At 50.8% G+C, this 20000-nt stretch overlaps 1 protein-coding gene across 1 annotated transcript in view; it reads left to right on the top strand.

The window, feature by feature from the left end:
• The first annotated feature begins 12004 nt into the window (after positions 1-12004).
• The window catches only part of LOC116073717 (3-ketoacyl-CoA thiolase B, peroxisomal-like), a 9794-nt gene continuing 1798 nt past the window's right edge, over positions 12005-20000 (top strand). The window contains exons 1-8 of the mRNA XM_031345740.1: positions 12005-12196; positions 12337-12430; positions 13222-13279; positions 15047-15126; positions 15354-15396; positions 17570-17668; positions 18833-18913; positions 19899-19997. Coding sequence (XP_031201600.1) covers positions 12026-12196; positions 12337-12430; positions 13222-13279; positions 15047-15126; positions 15354-15396; positions 17570-17668; positions 18833-18913; positions 19899-19997 — 725 coding nt within the window. The 5' untranslated portion in view covers positions 12005-12025. The remainder of the gene's footprint in view (positions 12197-12336; positions 12431-13221; positions 13280-15046; positions 15127-15353; positions 15397-17569; positions 17669-18832; positions 18914-19898; positions 19998-20000) is intronic.

Raw genomic sequence — 20000 nt, 5'->3', positions numbered from 1 at the left:
TGAAATAAACAGTCTCCCTCAAGCTGCTTTTGTCAGGGTACTTTGTCTCAGTGAATGGAAAGTAACTGTCCGACTTAGCTTGACACTGCCTGGGCTTTGCTGAGAGAAAGACCTCCATTAAGGAATTGTTTAGATCAGATTGGCCTGAGGGCATGTCTGTGAAGCTTGTCTTGATTATGAATTGATGTACAAGGGCCAGTCCATCCCTAGGTGCAGAGCTCTGTAAAGAAAAGCTTGAGGGGCTGGAGAGATGGCTCAGTGGCTAAGAGCACTGACTGCTCTTCCAGAGGTCCTGAGTTCAATTCCCAGCAACTGCATGGTGACTCACAATCGTCTGTAATGGGATCTGATGTCCCCTTCTGGTGTGTCTGAAGACAGCTACGGTGTACTTACATGAAATAAATAAAATAAAACTTAAAACAAACAAACAAACAACAACAAAAAACTTGAGCTATGAGTGAGCCAGGAAAGTGTTCCTGCCTGGAGTGTCTGCCCTGGGTTTCCTCAATGATGGATTGTAACCTAGAAGTATAAGCCAAATAAAGCCTTTCCTTCCCAAGTTGCTTTTGGTTGAACATTTTAATCAAAGCCACAGAAAGGAAGCTAGAGAAGTAACTGGCACAGCACCCACCCGGCAGTCCTCAGAAGCCACGCTTTCCCAGGTTGAGTCTGCCATTGTCAGCTAACATATGGCTCCTCCAAGTCTTCAGTGGGCAAACACAGAAGTCCCTCAGTGTCAGGGTCCGACATTGCTTCCTCTCTCCCTCTGTGGGGTCTTCTGCCAGTCAAAGCCCACTTCCTGGTCTAGACTCCTGACTGAAAGTCATGAACTTGTAAAGAGTAGCTTTTGTCTAACCCTGGGGCATCTACAAGGAAAGAGGAGCCATCAGTTAGTGGAGTAAATATGTAAACTGATACACTGTCAGCACATTGTATCTCCCACAAACCTGACGGTTTTGTGATCGAATAGATAGTATTGAACGTGCTCACAGGGGAGCTGGCTCCTTGTGAACAAGGACTCAAGTAATAATACATCTAGAAACGGGCACACAAACATCTGTGGATGCCAGAACTCTCATTTGCCTTTTGGCTGGCTGCTGGATCTGGAGAATCCTCCCCTTCACAGGCACCTTTTAGGGCCTGGTGTATTTCTACTGTTTCTGAGTTGTTAGCCTAAAAGTTACCCTCACCCCCATCTCAGAAGAAGCAAATGCAGAATCTAGTCAGAAATCACCAAATGAGCACAGACTCATGGGGCTGTCTAGGGAAAATGAACTTGCAAACAAAAATTACTGTGAAGATGAGGAAAAAGGAAGTGAGAAACGGAGGAGTTGAGCCTCTGTGAGGCAATGACCAGCGCCCTACCCCAAAGGGAGGGACAATAGAACATAGTGTTATAGGACGCAAAGGAGAAATGGGAATAGGATTAAGCAGGGGAGAGAGATGGACAAGGAGGGTGAGGAGGGATATGGGCAGGGACAGCAAACATTTAAGGGCATTTGAAAAGCCATATGAGACCCACTACTGTAGAAGCTTCCTGAAACAGATACCTACGTGAAAGTAGACATTTTATACAACCAAATAAAACCTCCAGTGCAAGGAACTGGCTACATCTTGTGAGCTGTTGACCAAAGGAGCACCAACTAACCTTCCAAATATCACAGGCTAATGCCAAGACAAGTTCTTGCTCTTCATAACCTGATGGATTAAAGACCCTATTGCTGAAGGCAAGACTTGCTTAGTCATTGAACACGGAAGTGAGCTGGTGCCTAACTAGAGGGTTCACCCTACTGACTAGTACTCATGGTACTGGAAGGGCCTAACTAGTGGGTTCGCCCTACTGACTAGTACTCATGGTACTGGAAGGGCCTGACTAGAGGGTTCGCCCTACTGACTAGTACTCATGGTACTGGAAGGGCCTGACTAGAGGGTTCACCCTACTGACTAGTACTCGTGGTACTGGAAGGGCCTGACTAGAGGGTTCGCCCTACTGACTAGTACTCGTGGTACTGGAAGGGCCTAACTAGAGGGTTCGCCCTACTGACTAGTGCTCGTGGTACTGGAAGGTGCTCTGTATATTACCAGAGTAGAAAAGTGACCAGCAAACTCCCAGCTACAAAGCCTGAAATCTACAACAGCAGCCTTCCTGCAGAAGATGCACTAGTGTAATAGTGGCATAGTCGTTGCAGGAGTAACCAACCACTCTCCTGGTTGGATTTAAGGCCACTCCACGAGTTGGAACTCATACCTGACACTGCTAAAGTGGCCAAGAGTCGTACTAGATAGGTCATGGGCCTAAGGGGAACCTAGTACTATTATTCTACTAAAGGAACATAGCAATAAAATAACTCCTTGTGGTATATTGCTATACCACATAGATCTGTGTCTCTCTCAGCCTTCTTCAGAGAAGTGTTTCTTACGATAAGTTGGAATTAACACAGACACCCACAACTAGACAACATGCAGAGAGCGAGAGACTTTTAAGCACTCAGTCCTACATGGAATGCTTTTTTTTAAATCCTTCCTTCCCCTAAGGCTCAGAGGCCTACTCAGGAGAGGAGATGGAAAACGTAAGAGCCAGAGGTTATAGAAGTCTCTAAGGAAATCATGTCCTCCGGGCACAACAGTACCAATGTATGCATGAGCCCAGACTGTGCAGCAAGCACAAGACCAGCACAGGGTAAGACAGATGGGGCAGTGGGAGTGAATAAAGGCTCCCACCCGTAACCAAGGAACTCTACAACCAAGGAGCTCTCTGCGATTGATACTTGCTGGCAAACGGAGAATCGGCTTTCTTCTGGGGAGTCTTGGTGGGTAGATCAACCTAACAACAGAGCAGGTCCCGTGCGCAGGAGTGCACAACATGAACTCAGTGTGTCTGTGTGGATTTCTTGTGTTATTTGCCTGTTTTGGCATTTCCTTTTACTTATTGGTCTTTTACTTGCTTGTTATTTTTGGTGTGTGTGTGTGTGTGTGTGTGTTTCTTGTGTTTGATTCTTGGGGTTTTATTTGTTTTGTGTATTGAGAGAGAAAAGAAAAAAGAACACAAAATTGAGTAGGTAAGGAACTCGGAAGGATCTGGGAAGAACTGAAGATGAGAAGGAGAAACATCAAAATATGTTGTATAAAATCATCTTCCATTAAAACTGCTGAGAGGTGACGTGAGGTGGCTCCTGAGACACAGGCTTGGCATCTCTGCTTCTGTTGCCCACTCTTAGGACCCTTTTTTTCCTACCAGGTTGCCTCATGGAGCCTCAATAGGAGAGGTGGTGCCTGGTCTTACTGCAATGTGATCGGGTCATGGCTGGTTGATAACCACGGGAGGCCTGCCCTTTTCTGAAGAGAAATAAAGGGGGAGGAGATAGGGCTGGCTGAGAGGAGAGGGAGGGGAAACCCATATGAGAGAAGAACAAATAAAATATATAAAATAATGATAATAAAATGTAAGATAAAGTGATAAATATAAAAATAAAATAAAAACCTTGGAAGATGTAGGCCTCACTGGGAGCTTTTAAGTTACTGAGCATGCACCCCAGGAATGAAATACAGTGTCTCTGGGGCAACTCTAGCTCTCTATCCAGAGATGGTTGTAAAAGAAGCAAGCATGGCCACACCCCAGAGCTCCCCTGCTTGTTCTCCATGGGAATAATAGCTCAAGGTTCAAGTTTCTGAGGTGCTGACATAGAGAAGGGGGAGGAGCCGGGGGCTGGCCCTAGTAGGAAGTCCCAGGGAAAGTGGCCTGTGTGTAGGGCTGTGGGGAAGGCCATGAGGCAGCTGGTAGGCCCAACAAGGCCGGTAGCCAGGCAGGAGTCAGGTTGCAGGCCAGCTGAACGCTGTCTCTGCCTTGCACTAAGGACACACAACCTCCAGGGCCCAGGACCTGTTGCTGGGTACAATGTTTATCCCGCCAACTGGCAGGCGCCATTAAGTCTTCCAGTGGCTCTCACAGTGCAGGATGCACACCCAACCAGCCCGCTCTGGGTCTCTGTTCCCCCACAGACAGGACAGAGATTTCCTATAAAGCAAGAACAGAGCTGACATCAAAGAGAGATCTGGCTAGAATAGACAGGGAAGTGGGGTGGCTGGCAAGCTATGTGGCCAGGATAGAGGATGCTTAACAATGCTTTCTGGTTTGAGAGCTCTGTGACACTATCACCACTGAAAAGCCCCATGGTGTCAGCTGTCGCTATGACCCCATGGTCCTCCCAACTAGCCACAGATCTGAGTCACCTGACCCTTTATAGGTGAGCACACCAACGTCCGAAGAAGTAAGAAAGCTGTAGGGTCCCAGCTTGGACCTCGAATTGGCAGTCTGGTCCCAGAAACTCAAAGAGCTCATAGGTAGGCTGAAATCTCAAAGGTAAAAGATGGGCAAGTCGGGATGTGTGTATCCTCAAGGACCAGGAATTAGATTCTATGTCAATAATCCATAGCTTTTGAGTAACTCTCAGAATCCCAGCCCTTCTGATCCCTCAAGTCACCTGATGTCCTCAAAACAGAAACATAATAGGCAGCCAAGGGCAGGCTGGCTGTGGCTCTTGGCTGCCCCAGTCTCTGTGTGTGGACTTGGGCTGTCTTCCAACCAGGACACAGGTGATCCCACTGCAGAGCAGCCAGGATCTGGCTATGGGCCAATAGCACCTCCTGAAAGAAACAGAGAGGGTTTAAGTGGCAACAGGTACCCATCACGCTCTGTAGGCAGATGGATCCTGGTAAAGACCTGACACGTCCCCCTAATTCACTTCTGCATCGCTATTTCCTTCTATGGACCAGGTTTTCATCAGACGGCTGCTGAGCACCTGTAGACTGAGAAACAGCGAGCTGTTGACAAAACTGTTCCTGTAACTGCTTATCCAACACAGAGGCTGACAGAGGGGCCAGATGACAAAGCCTCACCAAGGGACAGGACACCTCATCTAAAGCCCAAGAGCTTGGAAAAGCAGAGGCCCAGAGATGAGAGTCAGTTTAGATTGGGAGAGCATTCAGGGACTACCCCCTGCGGGGCCAGCATGAGCAGAGAAGCAGAAAGTAGGTAGATAAGCTGGAGGAGAGAAAGGCAAGGTGAGGAGCAGGGAGAACTGGAAAGTGAGTCTGGGGAAAGGCAGACCTTGAGCCCCTGGCTAAGTCTGACTCTCTCCCAGTTCCCAAAGCTTGCACTTCCTGCCTGTTCTAACACCTGTCCGTGTTGTCTTTGTTCCTGACCCTTGGGGTGGAAAGATCAGCTCTTCAGTTTATGTGTGGAGGTAGAAGACCTACTGCATCTTCATCCTGGCAGAGCCAAGATGAGCAGGTTTTCCTGGGCTTCCGTCTCCATGTGTTGACCTATCCCCCAAAGGTCTAGAAATCAAACAGGCCCGGAGTTGAGGGTTGCATAACAAGCCAAGGGAGAGAAGCAGAAGCAGGGCTCAGTGTGGTCATTTACCTCACATGAGGCCAGAGTCCACACTTTCACCAGGAAAGCAACAGGCTCACCTGGGTTGAAAAAATCAGGCCACGAAGAACCTTTGCTCTAGTCCTGAAGCCCTCGGCTGTGGGCCTGGTCACACATTCTCATCTAAGTAGGGGAAAGGTCGGAGCACAGGAGCAGTGGACAGAGCATCGTGCTAAGGTCACAGTGGATACCCCAACAGAAGTGGGGCTATCTGCACAAAGATGGCCCTGGTCCAAGGCTGGGTTCTATCACTCAGGGATGGAAAAGCCCTTTATTTAATCCCCCATCTTACAGCTGTAAGGCCCCAGGGCACATTCTAGATGTCTCCTTAGGACAAGCCGAGGCAGGCTCAGAGACTATGGAGGCCCAGCATGGGAGCGGTCACACAGCAGCTTTGCTGTACCATCTCCATCTCTCTTGCTGAAGCACTCTGCCCATGTAAATCCACTCAGACTGGCAAGTAGCCTGTCCTTCCAGGTGACAGGGGAGTCCCCATGGAGTCAAAGAACATGAAGCTGGGTAGGTAGGGAGGTAGGGAGGGCCCGGGAGGAGTCAGGGGAGGGAATGAATATGATCAAAATATATGAAAAAATCAAATGAAAACTTCAAGGGGTTAAAACATTAAATACAAAATTCTGAGGGGTTTTCAGGGATAAAATAAGGATATGACTGGTTTTAACTGATCCTGGCAGAATGGCTTTCTTAATGGGGCCTAGGACTCTAGAAGTTTCCAGGGCTTCAGACTGGGTGATTAAACTACTTGAAGTCTGTTTAAAGAGCATTCTCAGTGTGAGGTTGCACTCTTCTGTATGAATGTCTCTTAACACACAAAATATCTGAAAAAAAAAAACAGTAAGAAAAAAAGAAAGAGAAAAGAAAACAAGTTTTTCCCCTTAAAAAAAGAAAAATTTTAAAATATGTCCAATAACAAAAAAGTATATAAGAAATTAAATGAATGTAAATAAAATTTTTTAAATACACTTGAAAGTGCTAAGAGAATGGGGCCTGTAGGCAGGGGAATGCGATTTTGAAAGTGCATGGATCCAGCCAGTAAAGTGTATGCCCCATTGGTATGAGGGCCAGAGTTTGATTCCCAGTACTCATGCAGCAACCAGGTATGGAGGGCATGAGGTCATGGAGGGATGGAACCATGGAGGCATGAGGTCATGGAGGGATGGAACCATGGAGCCATGAAGGGAGGCATGAGGTCATGGATCCATGGAGCCATGGAGCCATGAAGGGAGGCATGAGGTCATGGATCCATGGAGGGATGGAGGCATGGAACCATGAAGGGAGGCATGAGGTCATGGATCCATGGAGGGATGGAGGCATGGAGCCATGAAGGGAGGCATGAGGTCATGGAGCCATGGAGCCATGAAGGGAGGCATGAGGTCATGGAGGGATAGAGACATGGAGGCACAGAGCCATGGAGCCATGGAGCCATGGAGGCACAGAACCATGGAGGCATGGCGCCTAAAGCCCTAGCAGTAGGGATGCAGAGGCAGGAGGATCTCTATGGTTTGCTGCTCATCCAGTCTAGCCAAGTCAGTAAAGTCTAGGTTCAGTAAGAGACTCTGTCTCAAAGAGGGTGGGAGATCAAGGAAGACATTCACATGGGCCTCTGCCCTCGACATGCACATGAGCATCTGCATAAACCACATATTCATGCATGCTTGTGAGTGCATGCACATGCACGTACACACACACAAACACACATACACACAAACACACATATGCACACTCACATTCACACAAACGCACGAGCAAGCAGGCCCCCAAACCATGTTCTTCTCCTGAGACTCTCCCTAGGAAGAGCATACCATCTGCTGCTAGACCTGAGGGAGTCATCCGTCTAGGTGACATTTTGTCTTTTACAAAGCTGCTGTATGCCAAGGTTAGAGGGACAAAGATGGGGAGGGAATTAGATTAAAAGTCAAGATTCTTGGGAAGGTTGCTGGAGAGATGGCTCAGTGGTTAGGAGCACTGATTGTTCTTCCAGAGGTCCTGAGTTCAATTCCCAGCACCCACATGGTGGTTCGCCACCCTCTGTAATGGGCTGCGATACCCAGTGACAGTGTACTCACATACATTAAAAATAAGAGTCAAGATTCTGGATTCAGGTCCCATCTCCACTGCAACGTCACTGGGCCTCATTTTCTCCTTTTATATACACCAAGGGCTAAACTAAATGAGAAGTTTTGTTGTTCATTTGAATATAAATTTTAGTTGGAAACAGTGATCAACACCATTTAAAATTTTGAATTTTTAAAATCTATTATTTTGAGACAGGGTATCCTAGACTGTGCTCAAAGCTGCCATGTCACTGAGGGTAATCTTGGGGGTTCTAACACTCCTCAGTGTTCTCCCTCCTGACGCCTGGTGGGAGCAAGCCAGCACAGTCACACCTTGCTTACATTCGTGAAGTGCTGGGGATTAAATGGTGGCTTGTGCGTGCCAGACAAGCATATTACCAGCTAAGCAACATCTCCATCCCCTAGATGGATGGTGACAACCCCTCTGCCAGCAAGCATAGTGGGGTCACCCTTGATCAATAAGCACAACAAGCAGGAGGTGAGAGAGTGAATGGAAGGCTTACTTTGGGCAGCACCAGGGATCTCTTCCAAAAACAAGAATAAACTTGAGCTCGGGAAGCCATGGGGTCTTACTGGGGAACATGTGCATGCTCGCACAGGAAAGATGCCGTTGCATGCAGAGCTGCACGTTCCTGATCCTGCCTGCCTCTTCATAGGTCACATGCCCTAAAAAGCTCCCTGGTCGTGGGCCAGAGAAGCTAGCGTTCTGAGGTAACTTATTAAGAGCAAAGTTGACTATAGGACAATATGGTAATGACTCATCATGACTCTTGTATTTGATTTTGGTTCTCTCTCTGACTCTGTCTCTCTTTGTGTGTGTGTGTGTGTGTGTGTGTGTGTGTAAAACCCCTTGTTAGGAACAAGAAACTGTGAAGCTGTACTCATAGCCATTTAAGGAGACAGCAGCTCTCCCCTTTCAAGCTCAGTTACTTGTGTCTACAAACACCTAATGGTTGACACCTGCCCTGTTGTGGCACCTGTCACCTTACCAGTTTTCCATCAACAATGCTGTTCTTAGAGTGTTCTAGCAACAGTAGACATTTAGAACGCCCTCCACCTGAGATTCTTGCTTTCCATTAAACTTTAATCAATGGGTGTGGGGATAGACAGCATCTAATGTAGCCTAGGCTGGCTTTAAACTTGAAAAGTATCCAAGAGGGCCTTGAATTCCTGATCCTCCTGCCTTCATCTCCCAAGTACTGGGTGTAGGGACCATCAGGCCTGGGTTTTTTCATCAAACTTAACAGATAGTCTCAGTGAGACACTGACTGGATCGGTGACCTGTGGACGTGTTCATAGGGGACTGTTTTGTGTTGATTGATGTGGGAAGATCTTTAGCTCACTGTAGGTGGTACCATTCCCTAGACAGGGGAGCTTTTACTTTACAAGTAGAGAGGACGTTCAGCTCAACTGAGCACGGGCAGATTTGTCTGTCTGCTCTTGGCTGTGCATGTGATGTGACCTCCCTGCTAGAGCAGACTGACACCTAAACTGTGAGCTACAATAAGCAAACCCATGCACTTGCTTTATCAGGGTAAAGGGCACTAAGTCAGTTCATGGGAAACAGCACCCAGGGCTGATCTGTGGCTATCATATGAATTCACACACATGCACACCTGACACATATGCGCATCCACACAAACACACATGTGCACAAAGAAAATAGACATGCTTCAAGCATACAAAAGAAACTGAAAATGGGGAAGATGAGGATGGAGAGAAACAGAGAAGAAAGGAGGAAAGAGATGAAGGAGATCTTAAGAATCACATAATAAAATGATGAGAAGCCAGCTCAATGCTGGGACAGAAAAGGGGAAATGCCCACCAGACAACACAGAGGGGAAACCCAGAAAGCTTAATGACTCCTGTGCAAAAATGTTTTTCATAAATAAGAGGAGCTGAATAAAAAAAAATACCTTTTTGTGCTTCAAAGACCACCACTGAGAGAAAAATTGAGGGCTGGCAAGATGGCTCAGTGCATAAAGGCACTTGCTATGCATTCCTGATAACTTGAGGTCCTTCCTTGATCCCACAGTGGGAAGAGAGAAATGACAACTAAAGATTGTCCTCCAATTTCCACAGGTGAGCTGTGTGTGAGTGCGAGTACACACACACACACACACACACACACTAGGTCTAGAAATGTAGCTTAGTTGTTTGGATGCTTGCCTGGATTCTCACCCCCACCCCCAGCCGTGAATAAACGAGGTGTGGAGTTACAAACCTTGCAAACCAGCACTCAGAAGCTGCCAGGAGTGGGGAGCTCAAGGTCATTTTCAACTGCATATGCAGGTCGAGGCTAGCCCAGGATGCCCGAGACACTGTCTCAAAAACAGAGCAAAACAAAACAAAACGAACAACAAAACAAAAAGCAAGCAAAAGATTCAGTCTTTGGGATGAGCTAAGAGTCTTCATCCTCAAACGGTCAGCCACACAGCACCCTTTCCACGTGAGGAAAGGTGAGTCCCCTGGCAGCAGCTAGGAGGATGTGGCGTGTGGAGCCAGGGGTCCTCCTACAGTTGTGGTGGGCCCCGGAGCTGGCAGTTGTAATGTCTGTCACCTCTCTGCTAGCCCTCCCTGCCTTCTGCCCCAGAGAAGCTCTGTGGTCCTGGACTCTGTAATTCTTTTCCCCTGTGCCGGGCAGAGTTCCCACCCTTCCAGTTAAGGACTCGGGCCAGTGATGTGGAACTTAGAACTATGCTTTGAGATCTACCATCCTGGTTGTAGAGGGGGTGAGCCTACCCTTCTGATGTTGTACGAACTTCTCTGGCCTTGCTCAATGCAGAAGAATTCAGCATTTTGACATTACAACAGTCTCACTCAGCATCCGTGCAAGCAAACAAACACAAACCGAAATAAAACACAAAATCTCAGAATTTCTCTTCAGGCCTTAGATAAGTGATAGTTTTTGTCCTGGGTGGCTCTCCTTGGCCTAGCCCCATGCAGACAGTGGGCTGTGGGTTCTACATGCGTCCTAGGAGCTGAGGGGACCACAGGCTCTCCCCTGGGGCTCTAAGAGGTTCACAAAGACCAGCACTGGAAGACAGTGGGGAGGGGACAAGGGAGGAGGCCCAATGCAGCGTGCCCTCTGGGGTGTCTAAAGGGCACAGGGCCCTGTACTTAGGAAGATTGGGACACGGTGACAGGAAGGGTAGATCAGCCTTCAGGAGTCTGAGGCTCCAGTGCTCCTGTCCCAGAAAACCTATCTTTCTCTTGTACTTGCTCATATATGTGTGTTGGTGTATGTATCTACGCTCAAATGTATGCAGGCAGGTGAGCGTGCACATATGTGTAGGGCAAAGGTTGATGTTGGATGCCATCCTGAGCCCTGCTCTCCTTTATTTTTGGAGACGAGGTCTTTTTCTGAACACAGTGATTTGACTGGGGTAGTAGCCACTTTGCCCCAAGGACGCTCTCCCTTTCCCACGTGAGCACTAAGGTCACGGGGCCCTTGCCAAGCCTGCCCAGCGTTGACGTGTGCACTAGGGATCTGACCTCTGGCCTCCACTTACCTTCTGAGCTCTCTCCCAGTCTCCTCTGCTTTCGTGTTTTGGGCTCTCCTGGGTAGTTGTCGTGGTTTGGGGCTGACCTGTCACTGTGAATGGGGAACCCCGTCTTACTCTTCAAGGCTGGTAACACATTCTAGATCCAGGGAGCCCCGATTCATTCACTCACCAGGAAGCCATTGATCAGCTGAAGTATCAGGCACACGTTTGCCTTGGCAGACATCTCTGTGAAGGGGGCGAGGGGAGTGGGCGCTGAACGGGTGCAAAGATGAGGTCATCTCAGATAGGCGCACAGAGGTGTCAAGACCCGTAAGATCCTCTCAGAGACCTTTGAACTGCTACCGTGCCTTGATAAAATAGGTTCTTGGGCCACCACACTGCCCAAGAGTAGGCCTGGGAACCGCAGGGACTCAGGAGAGACCGGAGTGGGACCCCTAGCTCCATCCGCAGTGTGAAGCTGCTGCCACGGCCCCAGAACGTCCTGCCTCTTGTCTGCTAGTGTGCAATGGCCATGTTTGGAGGGGGGTTTCCTGGTTCATGTTCAGAAATCTACAAGACTTTGAGGTCCTGCCTACAGTGTGGATTGCAAAACGCTAGGAACAACAGGAAAGTTCCAGTTTACACTTCTGGGAGGGGCTTCAAAACTGTGCACAAACTTTTTTTAAAAAAATTATATTTGAAAAAAACAATCTTATTTTGTAGCCCAGACGGGCCTTGAACTTGCGCAGTACCCACTTGCACCATCACAAGTGTATATGGATGAACTTAAGAAGGAGGGGTTTTGAAGTTTTTTAACCTGCTTTGAGAAGCTGGGAGGTGGGGGTGGGGTGGGACTCAAAGAGATTCTCCTTCTGATTGGCTGCAGAATGAGTAGGCGAGACTTATAAAAAAAAAAGTAAGGCTCCAATCAGCTCTGCCTTGTGCAAGCCGGTGTCTTTTTATTCACAAGGATCAGCGCCCAGAGCCCAAGCGAATCGGTGGGACCCATCTCCGAGATGCACCGGCTGCAGGTAGTGTTGGGCCACCTGGCCGGCCCGCCCGAGTCGAGCTCTGCGCTGCAGGCTGCGCCCTGCTTCGCTGGCTTCCCGCAGGCCTCGGCCTCCGACGTGGTGGTGGTGCACGGGCGGCGCACCCCCATCGGCCGAGCCAGCCGCGGCGGCTTCAAGGTGAGGCCCCTCGGGGGGGCGAGGGGAGCAGAAGGCGGCCAGCGCGGGTGGGGTCCTGCCCTCGGGGCTCCGGTGACCGCAGAGTCCCCCGGTGGGAGATGCGGGAGCTGGGCTCACCACTGCTGCGCCTCGCCCTGCAGGACACCACCCCCGACGAGCTTCTGTCAGCCGTGTTGACCGCGGTTCTCCAGGACGTGAAACTAAAGCCTGAGCAGCTGGGAGACATCTCTGTGGGTGAGCTCCCCTGCGGGTCCTGCACCGGCTCTTCCTCGCTCTCCTTCCTGGGATCCGTCTCCCATCTCACAGACGTGAGTTACTGAAGGGAAGGGCACTGGACCATAGAGGTCTGAACCAGACCTCATGGCCAGTCTCAAGCCTAGAACCTTGGACTTCCCCTCGTGGCACATCTGCCAACTGAGAGGAGCTGGAAAGCCGAGCGCCCCCTAAGAAGCTCTAAAGCCCAGATGTTCCTGGAGACCTGCAGGTTTTCCGTGGGAAAACGCGGTTCTCTACCTACACGGACATCCTGTCCCGGGATACAGGTGCAGATGGGTTCATCCCACTCTGCCCTAACCCCTGCTCTTTCCCTGAGCTAGAACATAGTGTAGGACATGGTTTTGTCCCGAGGTGCCAGTCTGTCCCTCGTCCCTGCAGTGACGCAGGCCTTGGAGGTGGACACTTGGGGAGGTGAGAGTTGCAGACTCTCACTTCCCTCGCCCACAGCCCCGCCTCCCACAGCTCCGCCTCCCACAGCTTCCATGCTTTGCACTGTCTCTTACCCCAGTCTCTCCCCGTCTTTTCCTGAGATTTAGAGGAGCATGCCTTAGCAAGCACGCTGGGAGCTCTCCAGCATTGTACTGGCTGAAGACAGGCTGTTAGGTAGCTGACTCCCCATTCCCCAGATTCTGAGCCTCCACAGACATGAGCATCTCTCCAGAGGCTGTGACTCTTGGAGAGATCTGGAATGTTTCACTTTAGGTCTTGGGACACCACCTGGCACTGAGTGAAGGCTCTTCTGTCCACAGGCAATGTGCTTCAGCCCGGGGCCGGAGCTATCATGGCACGTATCGCCCAGTTCCTGAGGTAATCCCGCCCCCTCCAGCTTGGCTGTCCACCTTGACTGCTTTTAGCCCTGGCACTGGGGTTGTATCTGTGTGTGATGGAAGATTGGGTGGAATGAAGATATTGAGGCAACTGGAGTCCACTGACCTGACCTGCTCCCAGTAACCTTTTCCCTACTTAGAGGGGGTGTGTCGCTGGGCCCATGGCCAAGGCATCCAGGACTTGGGGACTGGGTCAGGGCTTTAAACAAGACAACTTATTGCATCCCCTTTAGAGTGTAAATAATCTCGTGGCCACACTAAGGGCGTCTGCTTCCATTCTTAGCTGAGCACCTGCGAAGTCCAGGCTCGTCTAGTCATTAGCAGCTCGGGGATGGGGTGGCACCCCACGCAGGCACAGGAGCTCAGGGGGAGACCTGATATGCTTGGCTTCCCCTACTGGGCAAGCAGTGGTTCACTCGCTCCTCCGCTCCTCCGTAGAGGCTGAGGACTCTCTTCCCTCAGTCCTTCTGCTGCATGGGTCAAAAGTCATAGCAAACTGGCCAGTGACAGATCAGGAGTAGACAGACAGACAGCAAACAGACAAACAGAACCTCTGGGAACTGGCAAGGGTTAGACTTAACCTGAGGTTCGAGGCCTCCCAGTCCCTCTCCAGGTTAACTGTACTCTCATCTCCAACTGGCTTCCCCAAACTGACTGTATCAGGGCTACCTGCCTCTTCTACCCATTCTGTCCCGATGAAGGGCAGTTTCTGTCTGCCTTCCCGGTTCTGGATAAAACCTGCTCAAACATACTCTTGCCCCCTGTGCTTACCTTCCTCAAACCTGTAGGCTTCAAATGCGTGGCCCCTCTGTCATGTGATGTGGCCTTCCCACAGTCTTCCTTCGTATTGTGGTTGGGTATCCAATGAGGTAGTACTGCCAGCTCTTCAGCCTCTCTCAGGTGGAGCCTCAGGCTCAGAGGCTGTTTAGGAGAAACTTGATGAATTTGGTAAGGAGTGGCAACCAGACATTAGGGAACCTTGGAGAACCTTCACAGTGGAGGGAGCCATCCTCCTGGGGCTCCTTCAGAACCTGGCTCGGAGCAGCAGTTCAGGGATTCTCCAGTTTACCTGCACATCAGAACCACCCTGTGTGCTCATCCTGGGGTGCTCATCCTTTGGGGTTCTTGGAATGTCAGTCAAGGCTCTGGGAGGCTCCCAGTGCTTAGCCATGTTGGCCAAGGCCTGCGTGCCACCTTGGAAGGTAGCTCTGATAATTTCAGTGGCTGCACCCAGGGGGGTCCAGAGCAGGAGATTGAAGAATGACAGTGGGGAATGGGGAAACACTTCACAGGGGAGAAAACTGGACACATTGGGCCAACTCTGTCTACTAGAAAGGTCGAGGTGGGGATAAATGGTGGCCCAATGTTGGGGTGCTACTGCATGCCTTAGGCTAGCAGCAGGCTTGCTTGTCTTTGGAGGGCCACAGAAACGAATGGTTTTCATTGCAGAGTCTTCATGGTGAGGGTTGTCTGTGGCTCACATCAGGTTCCAATGGTCTGTGTTGAGAACCATGGGACAGATGAGAAAGTGCTTGGGGGCTCTAGGCTGTGACCATGGAGGCAGGCCTGCACAGTAGCTGCTCCCATTCTTACGGATCTGCTCCAGTGGGGGTTTCCTGGTGCCCTGGTCTATACACACACTGCTCGGGCTCTCATGAGGGCTAGAAGCCCTGCTTTCCGTGAGACAGGGTCACGTCCAGGGCTGGCTGAACACCCAGGGCTGACCGCCATCTCCCCTCTGTTTCAGCGGCATCCCAGAGACTGTGCCTTTGTCTACAGTCAACAGACAGTGTTCATCAGGACTGCAGGCAGTGGCCAACATTGCTGGTAAGTGCTGTCTGCTGGGTGCCCATGAGTGTACCCGACCTTGGTCCTTGACCCTCAGGACCCTAGGCAGAAAGAGTGGAGCAGCACCCACGGCCGCACCCCAAGTGCTCCTGCATCTCCTGTGAGGCTTTGCTGAGTGTGCCCCGAGAACAGGGAGGGAACGGGCTGTGCTGCTCCGGGGCAGGCCCACTCCGGCCAAGGATGGTTATGAAGTGCTTTTGTTGCAGGTGGCATCAGAAATGGGTCTTATGACATTGGCATGGCCTGTGGGTAAGATTGCTTCCTGGTGGGCCTTATTAACCAACACAATGCTTAAACTAATGTTTCTCTCCTTGGCCATGATTCTCCCCGCCCACTGTGGTAGCTTCATGGGCTGGGCTCCTACGGATGCAGCTTAGGATGCAGCTTCATGGGCTGGGCTCCTACGGATGCAGCTTAGGATGCAGCTCTGGGTGTAGTGGCCTCCTCCCTTCTTACAACTCTGACCATCACCCTCGATGTCTGCGGCATTTGCACTCCCGCCACACTAGCTGACTTCCCACGGTCCTGAGAGAAGTAGTGCGGTGACTCCCTCAAGTCTGGACATTCCCTTACTACGTAAACGTCCCTAGGCTGTAAACATGTCTGCCATCCTGGAACCAAGGGAGATTCCAGATCACTACTGTGTTCTCAGGGCCATGGTCAGAATCTCTGGGGATCTGCTCACTGCCCTCTTGACTCAGAGGGGTCCCTCTGCTTCTGCCTCTGGCTCAAAGGCCTATGGATGTTATGATGGACAGCATCTCCAGGAGAGAAGAGAGCGTTGAGGCCCTCTGCTGTTGGAAGGCAGCCTAGGAGATACAGGGAAGAAGGCCTGGGCTGGCTTCGGAGCTAGCAGCTCCAGCTTCTGTAGGATAGCTTTTGATAGGAAATATTGCTGGCCTGTGGTCAGGTCCTGGCTGCCTGCCTGCACCGGGTCGTCCTGACCTGTGTGTCAGCAGGAGACCGTGGTGGGCAAGGGTCACAGCCAGCCTGCCCCTCACTGTTCTTTGTGCTTGTCATAACAAGGACTGCAGATGTTGTGGCTTACGGGGAAAGCTGGGGTCCTGTGAGGTCGTCGGGGATTAATCTAGTCCCAAGAAGGTTGAGGACCCTGATGTTGGAGACATAGCAGCTATACCTGGAGGACAGGTGTATCACAACCTGACCAGCCCCTAATTTAAGATTTGCAGTGCTGGGCGGTGGTGGCGCACGCCTTTAATCCCAGCACTTGAGGGGTAGAGTCAGGCGGATTTCTGAGTTCAAGGCCAGCCTGGTCTACTGAGTGAGTTCCAGGACAACCAGGGCTATACAGTTTTGTCTCGAAAAAAAAAAAAACCAAAAAAAAAAAAAAACCAAAAAAAAAAAAAATAAATAAATAAATAAATAAATAAATATAAAAATAAAAAATTTTGCAGCTTGCCCAGGATTGAACTATGGGACCAGATGGTCTCTTTGGAGTTCATGCTAGTGACAGTGACCAGCTTCGTCCCTTCCCAGGACTTCATATCCTCATCTTCAAAAAGAGACACCCACCACTGCTCTGAGGATGTTGTTGCACGATTAAATAGGGTCGCAGCTGACTCTACAGGGCACATGTCATTCGGTCACACAATTTGACAGGTTTTCATGCGTAAGCTGAACTCAGGCACCTGGCCAGGTCTATGTTCCAGCTGAAGCAGGAGCATTTCAGGGTCAAGGCCCACCTGAGCGATGGAGTAAATCTGGGGTTGAGGCAGTCTAGCAAGATCCTGTCTCAAAATGAAAAACTTTTTTTTTAAGGCCGAGGTACAGCTCAGTGCTCACCGCCACATTCAAGGGCCTGCAGTTAATACTCATTCCTTCCAAAGGAACGGAAAAGTTCCTGTTAATGCTGAAGTTAGGAGAGAACTTGGCGGAGGCCTCTGGTACTCATGTGGCCCCCAGCAATGCCTTTCTCCTCTGTCCTGGCCATCTTACCCACTTGTCAATCTGCCCTGGCGGAGGCCTCTGGTACTCATGTGGCCTCATGGCCACCCCCCACCCCCAGCAATGCCTTTCTCCTCTGTCCTGGCCATCTTACCCACTTGTCAATCTGCACCATTGGGCGAGGCCTTTCTTTCCTATAAGTTTCTCTTCCTCCCTCTGACTCGGGACGCTGAGGGAGAATCAAGCTAATTTGGTCTATGCTGCATTGGAGGGGTGACTGGAAGGCCTTCCCTGGGAACCTCCACTTGGCTCAGTAAGCGCCATGCAGCAGCAGGACCTCAGAGCTGGGGCTGCGTCTTGGGCTGGAGGGAGAAGTGGCTCAGGCACTCTTGAGTGCCTGTCCGATGGCTAGGTAGCTGTTGCTTTCCTGGGGTGGGGCCTGCTTATTTATTCCCTGGCTGGTGCAGCAAGTCCCTGGGGCTTCCTGCCAGGGCTAGAGCTCACTCCTTCTTCTCAGGGTGGAGTCCATGACCCTGTCCGAGAGAGGGAACCCTGGGAATTTCTCTTTGCGCCTGCTGGAGAATGAGAAGGCCAGAGACTGCCTAATTCCAATGGGGTGAGTATCTACAGGAACTGCCTCTCTCTGTCTCTGTCTCTCTCTGTCTCTGACTCTCTCTCTGTCTCTCTCTGTCTCTGACTCTCTTTCTCTCTGTCTCTGTCTCTGACTCTCTGTGTCTCTGTCTCTCTCTCTGTCTCTGTCTCTGTCTCTCTCTGTCTCTGACTCTCTTTCTCTCTGTCTCTGTCTCTGACTCTCTGTGTCTCTGTCTCTGTCTCTGTCTCTCTCTGTCTCTGACTCTCTGTTTCTCTATCTCTCTGTTTCTCTCTCCCTCTCCTTCCCTTTCTCTCTCTCTCTCTCTCTCTCTCTCTCTCTTTCTCTCTCTCTCTGTGTGTGTGTGTGTGTGTGTGTGTGTGTGTGTCTGTCTGTGTGTATAGACCAGGGAATTTTTCTCCTTATTGCCAAGCCTTGAGCCCCCTCCCCTCATTCTCCATCCTTCGAGTGTCTTGCACTCAGCAGGAACTAGGTACAGGATCGACACTACCCCTGACTTTCCTTTTTTGATGCACTGGAGTCTTCTCTAATCTCCTGAGGATCCAAACATATCCCACATGTTGCCCCCCAACCTCAGGTGCCCAGTCACAAGAATGGTGGCAGATGTCCCCCAAAAGCCCTATTTGGAAACCTGGAGCACTGGGGAGGACTTGGACAAGTGGGAGGACTCGGATGAGTGGCATGTAATGTGGAAAGTCTATTCCATGTCTCCAGTGCTTTATAGTTCTGTGGCCATGTTGGTGAGCTCTCCTCATTGTGTCCAAGGGCAAGGGATTCTGGGAGGCTCACTGTATGAGAACCCTAGCCTGACCTGTCTTTCTCTACATCCTGTGTGTTTCCAAGAGTAGCCTGGAAACCACAGGAGAAACTGGGGCCAGATAGTGTCCGCAGCATCCTCCTGCCCTCGTCTCATGGGCAGAGACGACACACCCAGGGGACAATTCCTTCTGTAGGCCCACGTTCAGGCTGCTCTTCCCTCTTTGAGGTGTGAATCTGAGCATCTGTGGACATGGGTGCTCAGTATTTATGATGAGCCAGGAGTCCTTAGGGCATGGACTGGAAGCTCTGTCTCTGACATGGATGCCCAGAAGGGCAAGCACAGCCCTTCAGCCGGGCCTTGGCCCTCAGGCCTGCAGACCCACAGCCTCTACTTTCCCGTGTGTGCACTAGGATAACCTCGGAGAATGTGGCTGAGCGGTTTGGCATTTCTCGGCAGAAGCAGGATGCCTTTGCGCTGGCCTCCCAGCAGAAGTGAGTGCGGGGGATGGGCTGAGGGTGGGACTGGAGATGGCCTGAGCTGGGGCTCCCAATGTGATGCTAAGGTGTTGAGTAGCCTCGGGCCTCCAGCTGGGAGGTGGAAAGGGTCAGCAGCAGTGTGGGGTGGCTCTTCCCTGCCTGGTCACTGAGGTCAGTCTCTCTGGGGAGTGTCCTCTCCCTAGCTGGGCCTCAATTCCTCCTCTACTCTGCTTCTTGGGACATAAGAAAAAGAACCAGTTCTGACCAGACATGGTGGTCACTGGTGATACTTAAGCCTGAGTGTGGGGCTCAGTGGTGCTAAGACCTAATTCTCCTAGCCCAAGATGAAGACCTGGGATTGGAATGGTGGCCCTAGGCCGCTATTCAGGACAACCAGAGCCTCCGTCCACGCAGGTCACGGATTGAGAACAAAGGGAGGGATAAAATGTCAGCCAGGCGGCCTCACCTTTTAGAGTTGGCTAGCAGTGTGCATTCGCTGGCAGCTGTGTGTTCCTGGCTCTATCCCTGCCCCCTTGTTTTGCTCATCCTGACATGCTTCACGTATCAACAGTGTGAGAACCAGAAAATATGTCCAGGAGGTGCACCTTGCTTTTATATTTAAAGATGGGGAGCAGGTGAAGTTGTATCTTTCGCAGTCAAACATGGGCCTTGAAGAATCAGACATTCCCAAGGGCTCAGCCTCGTTGTGGAAGAGACCGCTGAGCAGGCTTAGCAGCCAGAGATTAGGGAGAGCTGAAACAGTAACACCTCTGAACTCTCTGCTCTTGACTGGGATGAGCCCTGTCAATGAGCCCGGAGAGCGTTGGGCACACCTTTCCCTCCCTGAGGAAGGTAGTGTCTGAGGAATCTTAGCGGTCACTGAGAGCTCTGTCAGGGTCAGGACAGTCCCTGTTTGCACAGCCTTCCTGAGTTGGCAAAGGCCTGGGACAGGCAGGAAGAGACAAACAGGCCTGATGCTCACTGTCCATGGTGCTGGCAGGGCAGCGAGCGCCCAGAGCAGAGGATGCTTCCATGCTGAGATTGTGCCTGTGACCACCACTGTCCTCGACGACAAGGGTGACAGGAAAACCATCACCGTGTC

Source organism: Mastomys coucha, unplaced genomic scaffold (genome assembly GCF_008632895.1).
Source record: "Mastomys coucha isolate ucsf_1 unplaced genomic scaffold, UCSF_Mcou_1 pScaffold23, whole genome shotgun sequence".
NCBI classification, from domain to species: domain Eukaryota; kingdom Metazoa; phylum Chordata; class Mammalia; order Rodentia; family Muridae; genus Mastomys; species Mastomys coucha.
This window is presented reverse-complemented; position numbering and strand designations above follow the sequence as displayed.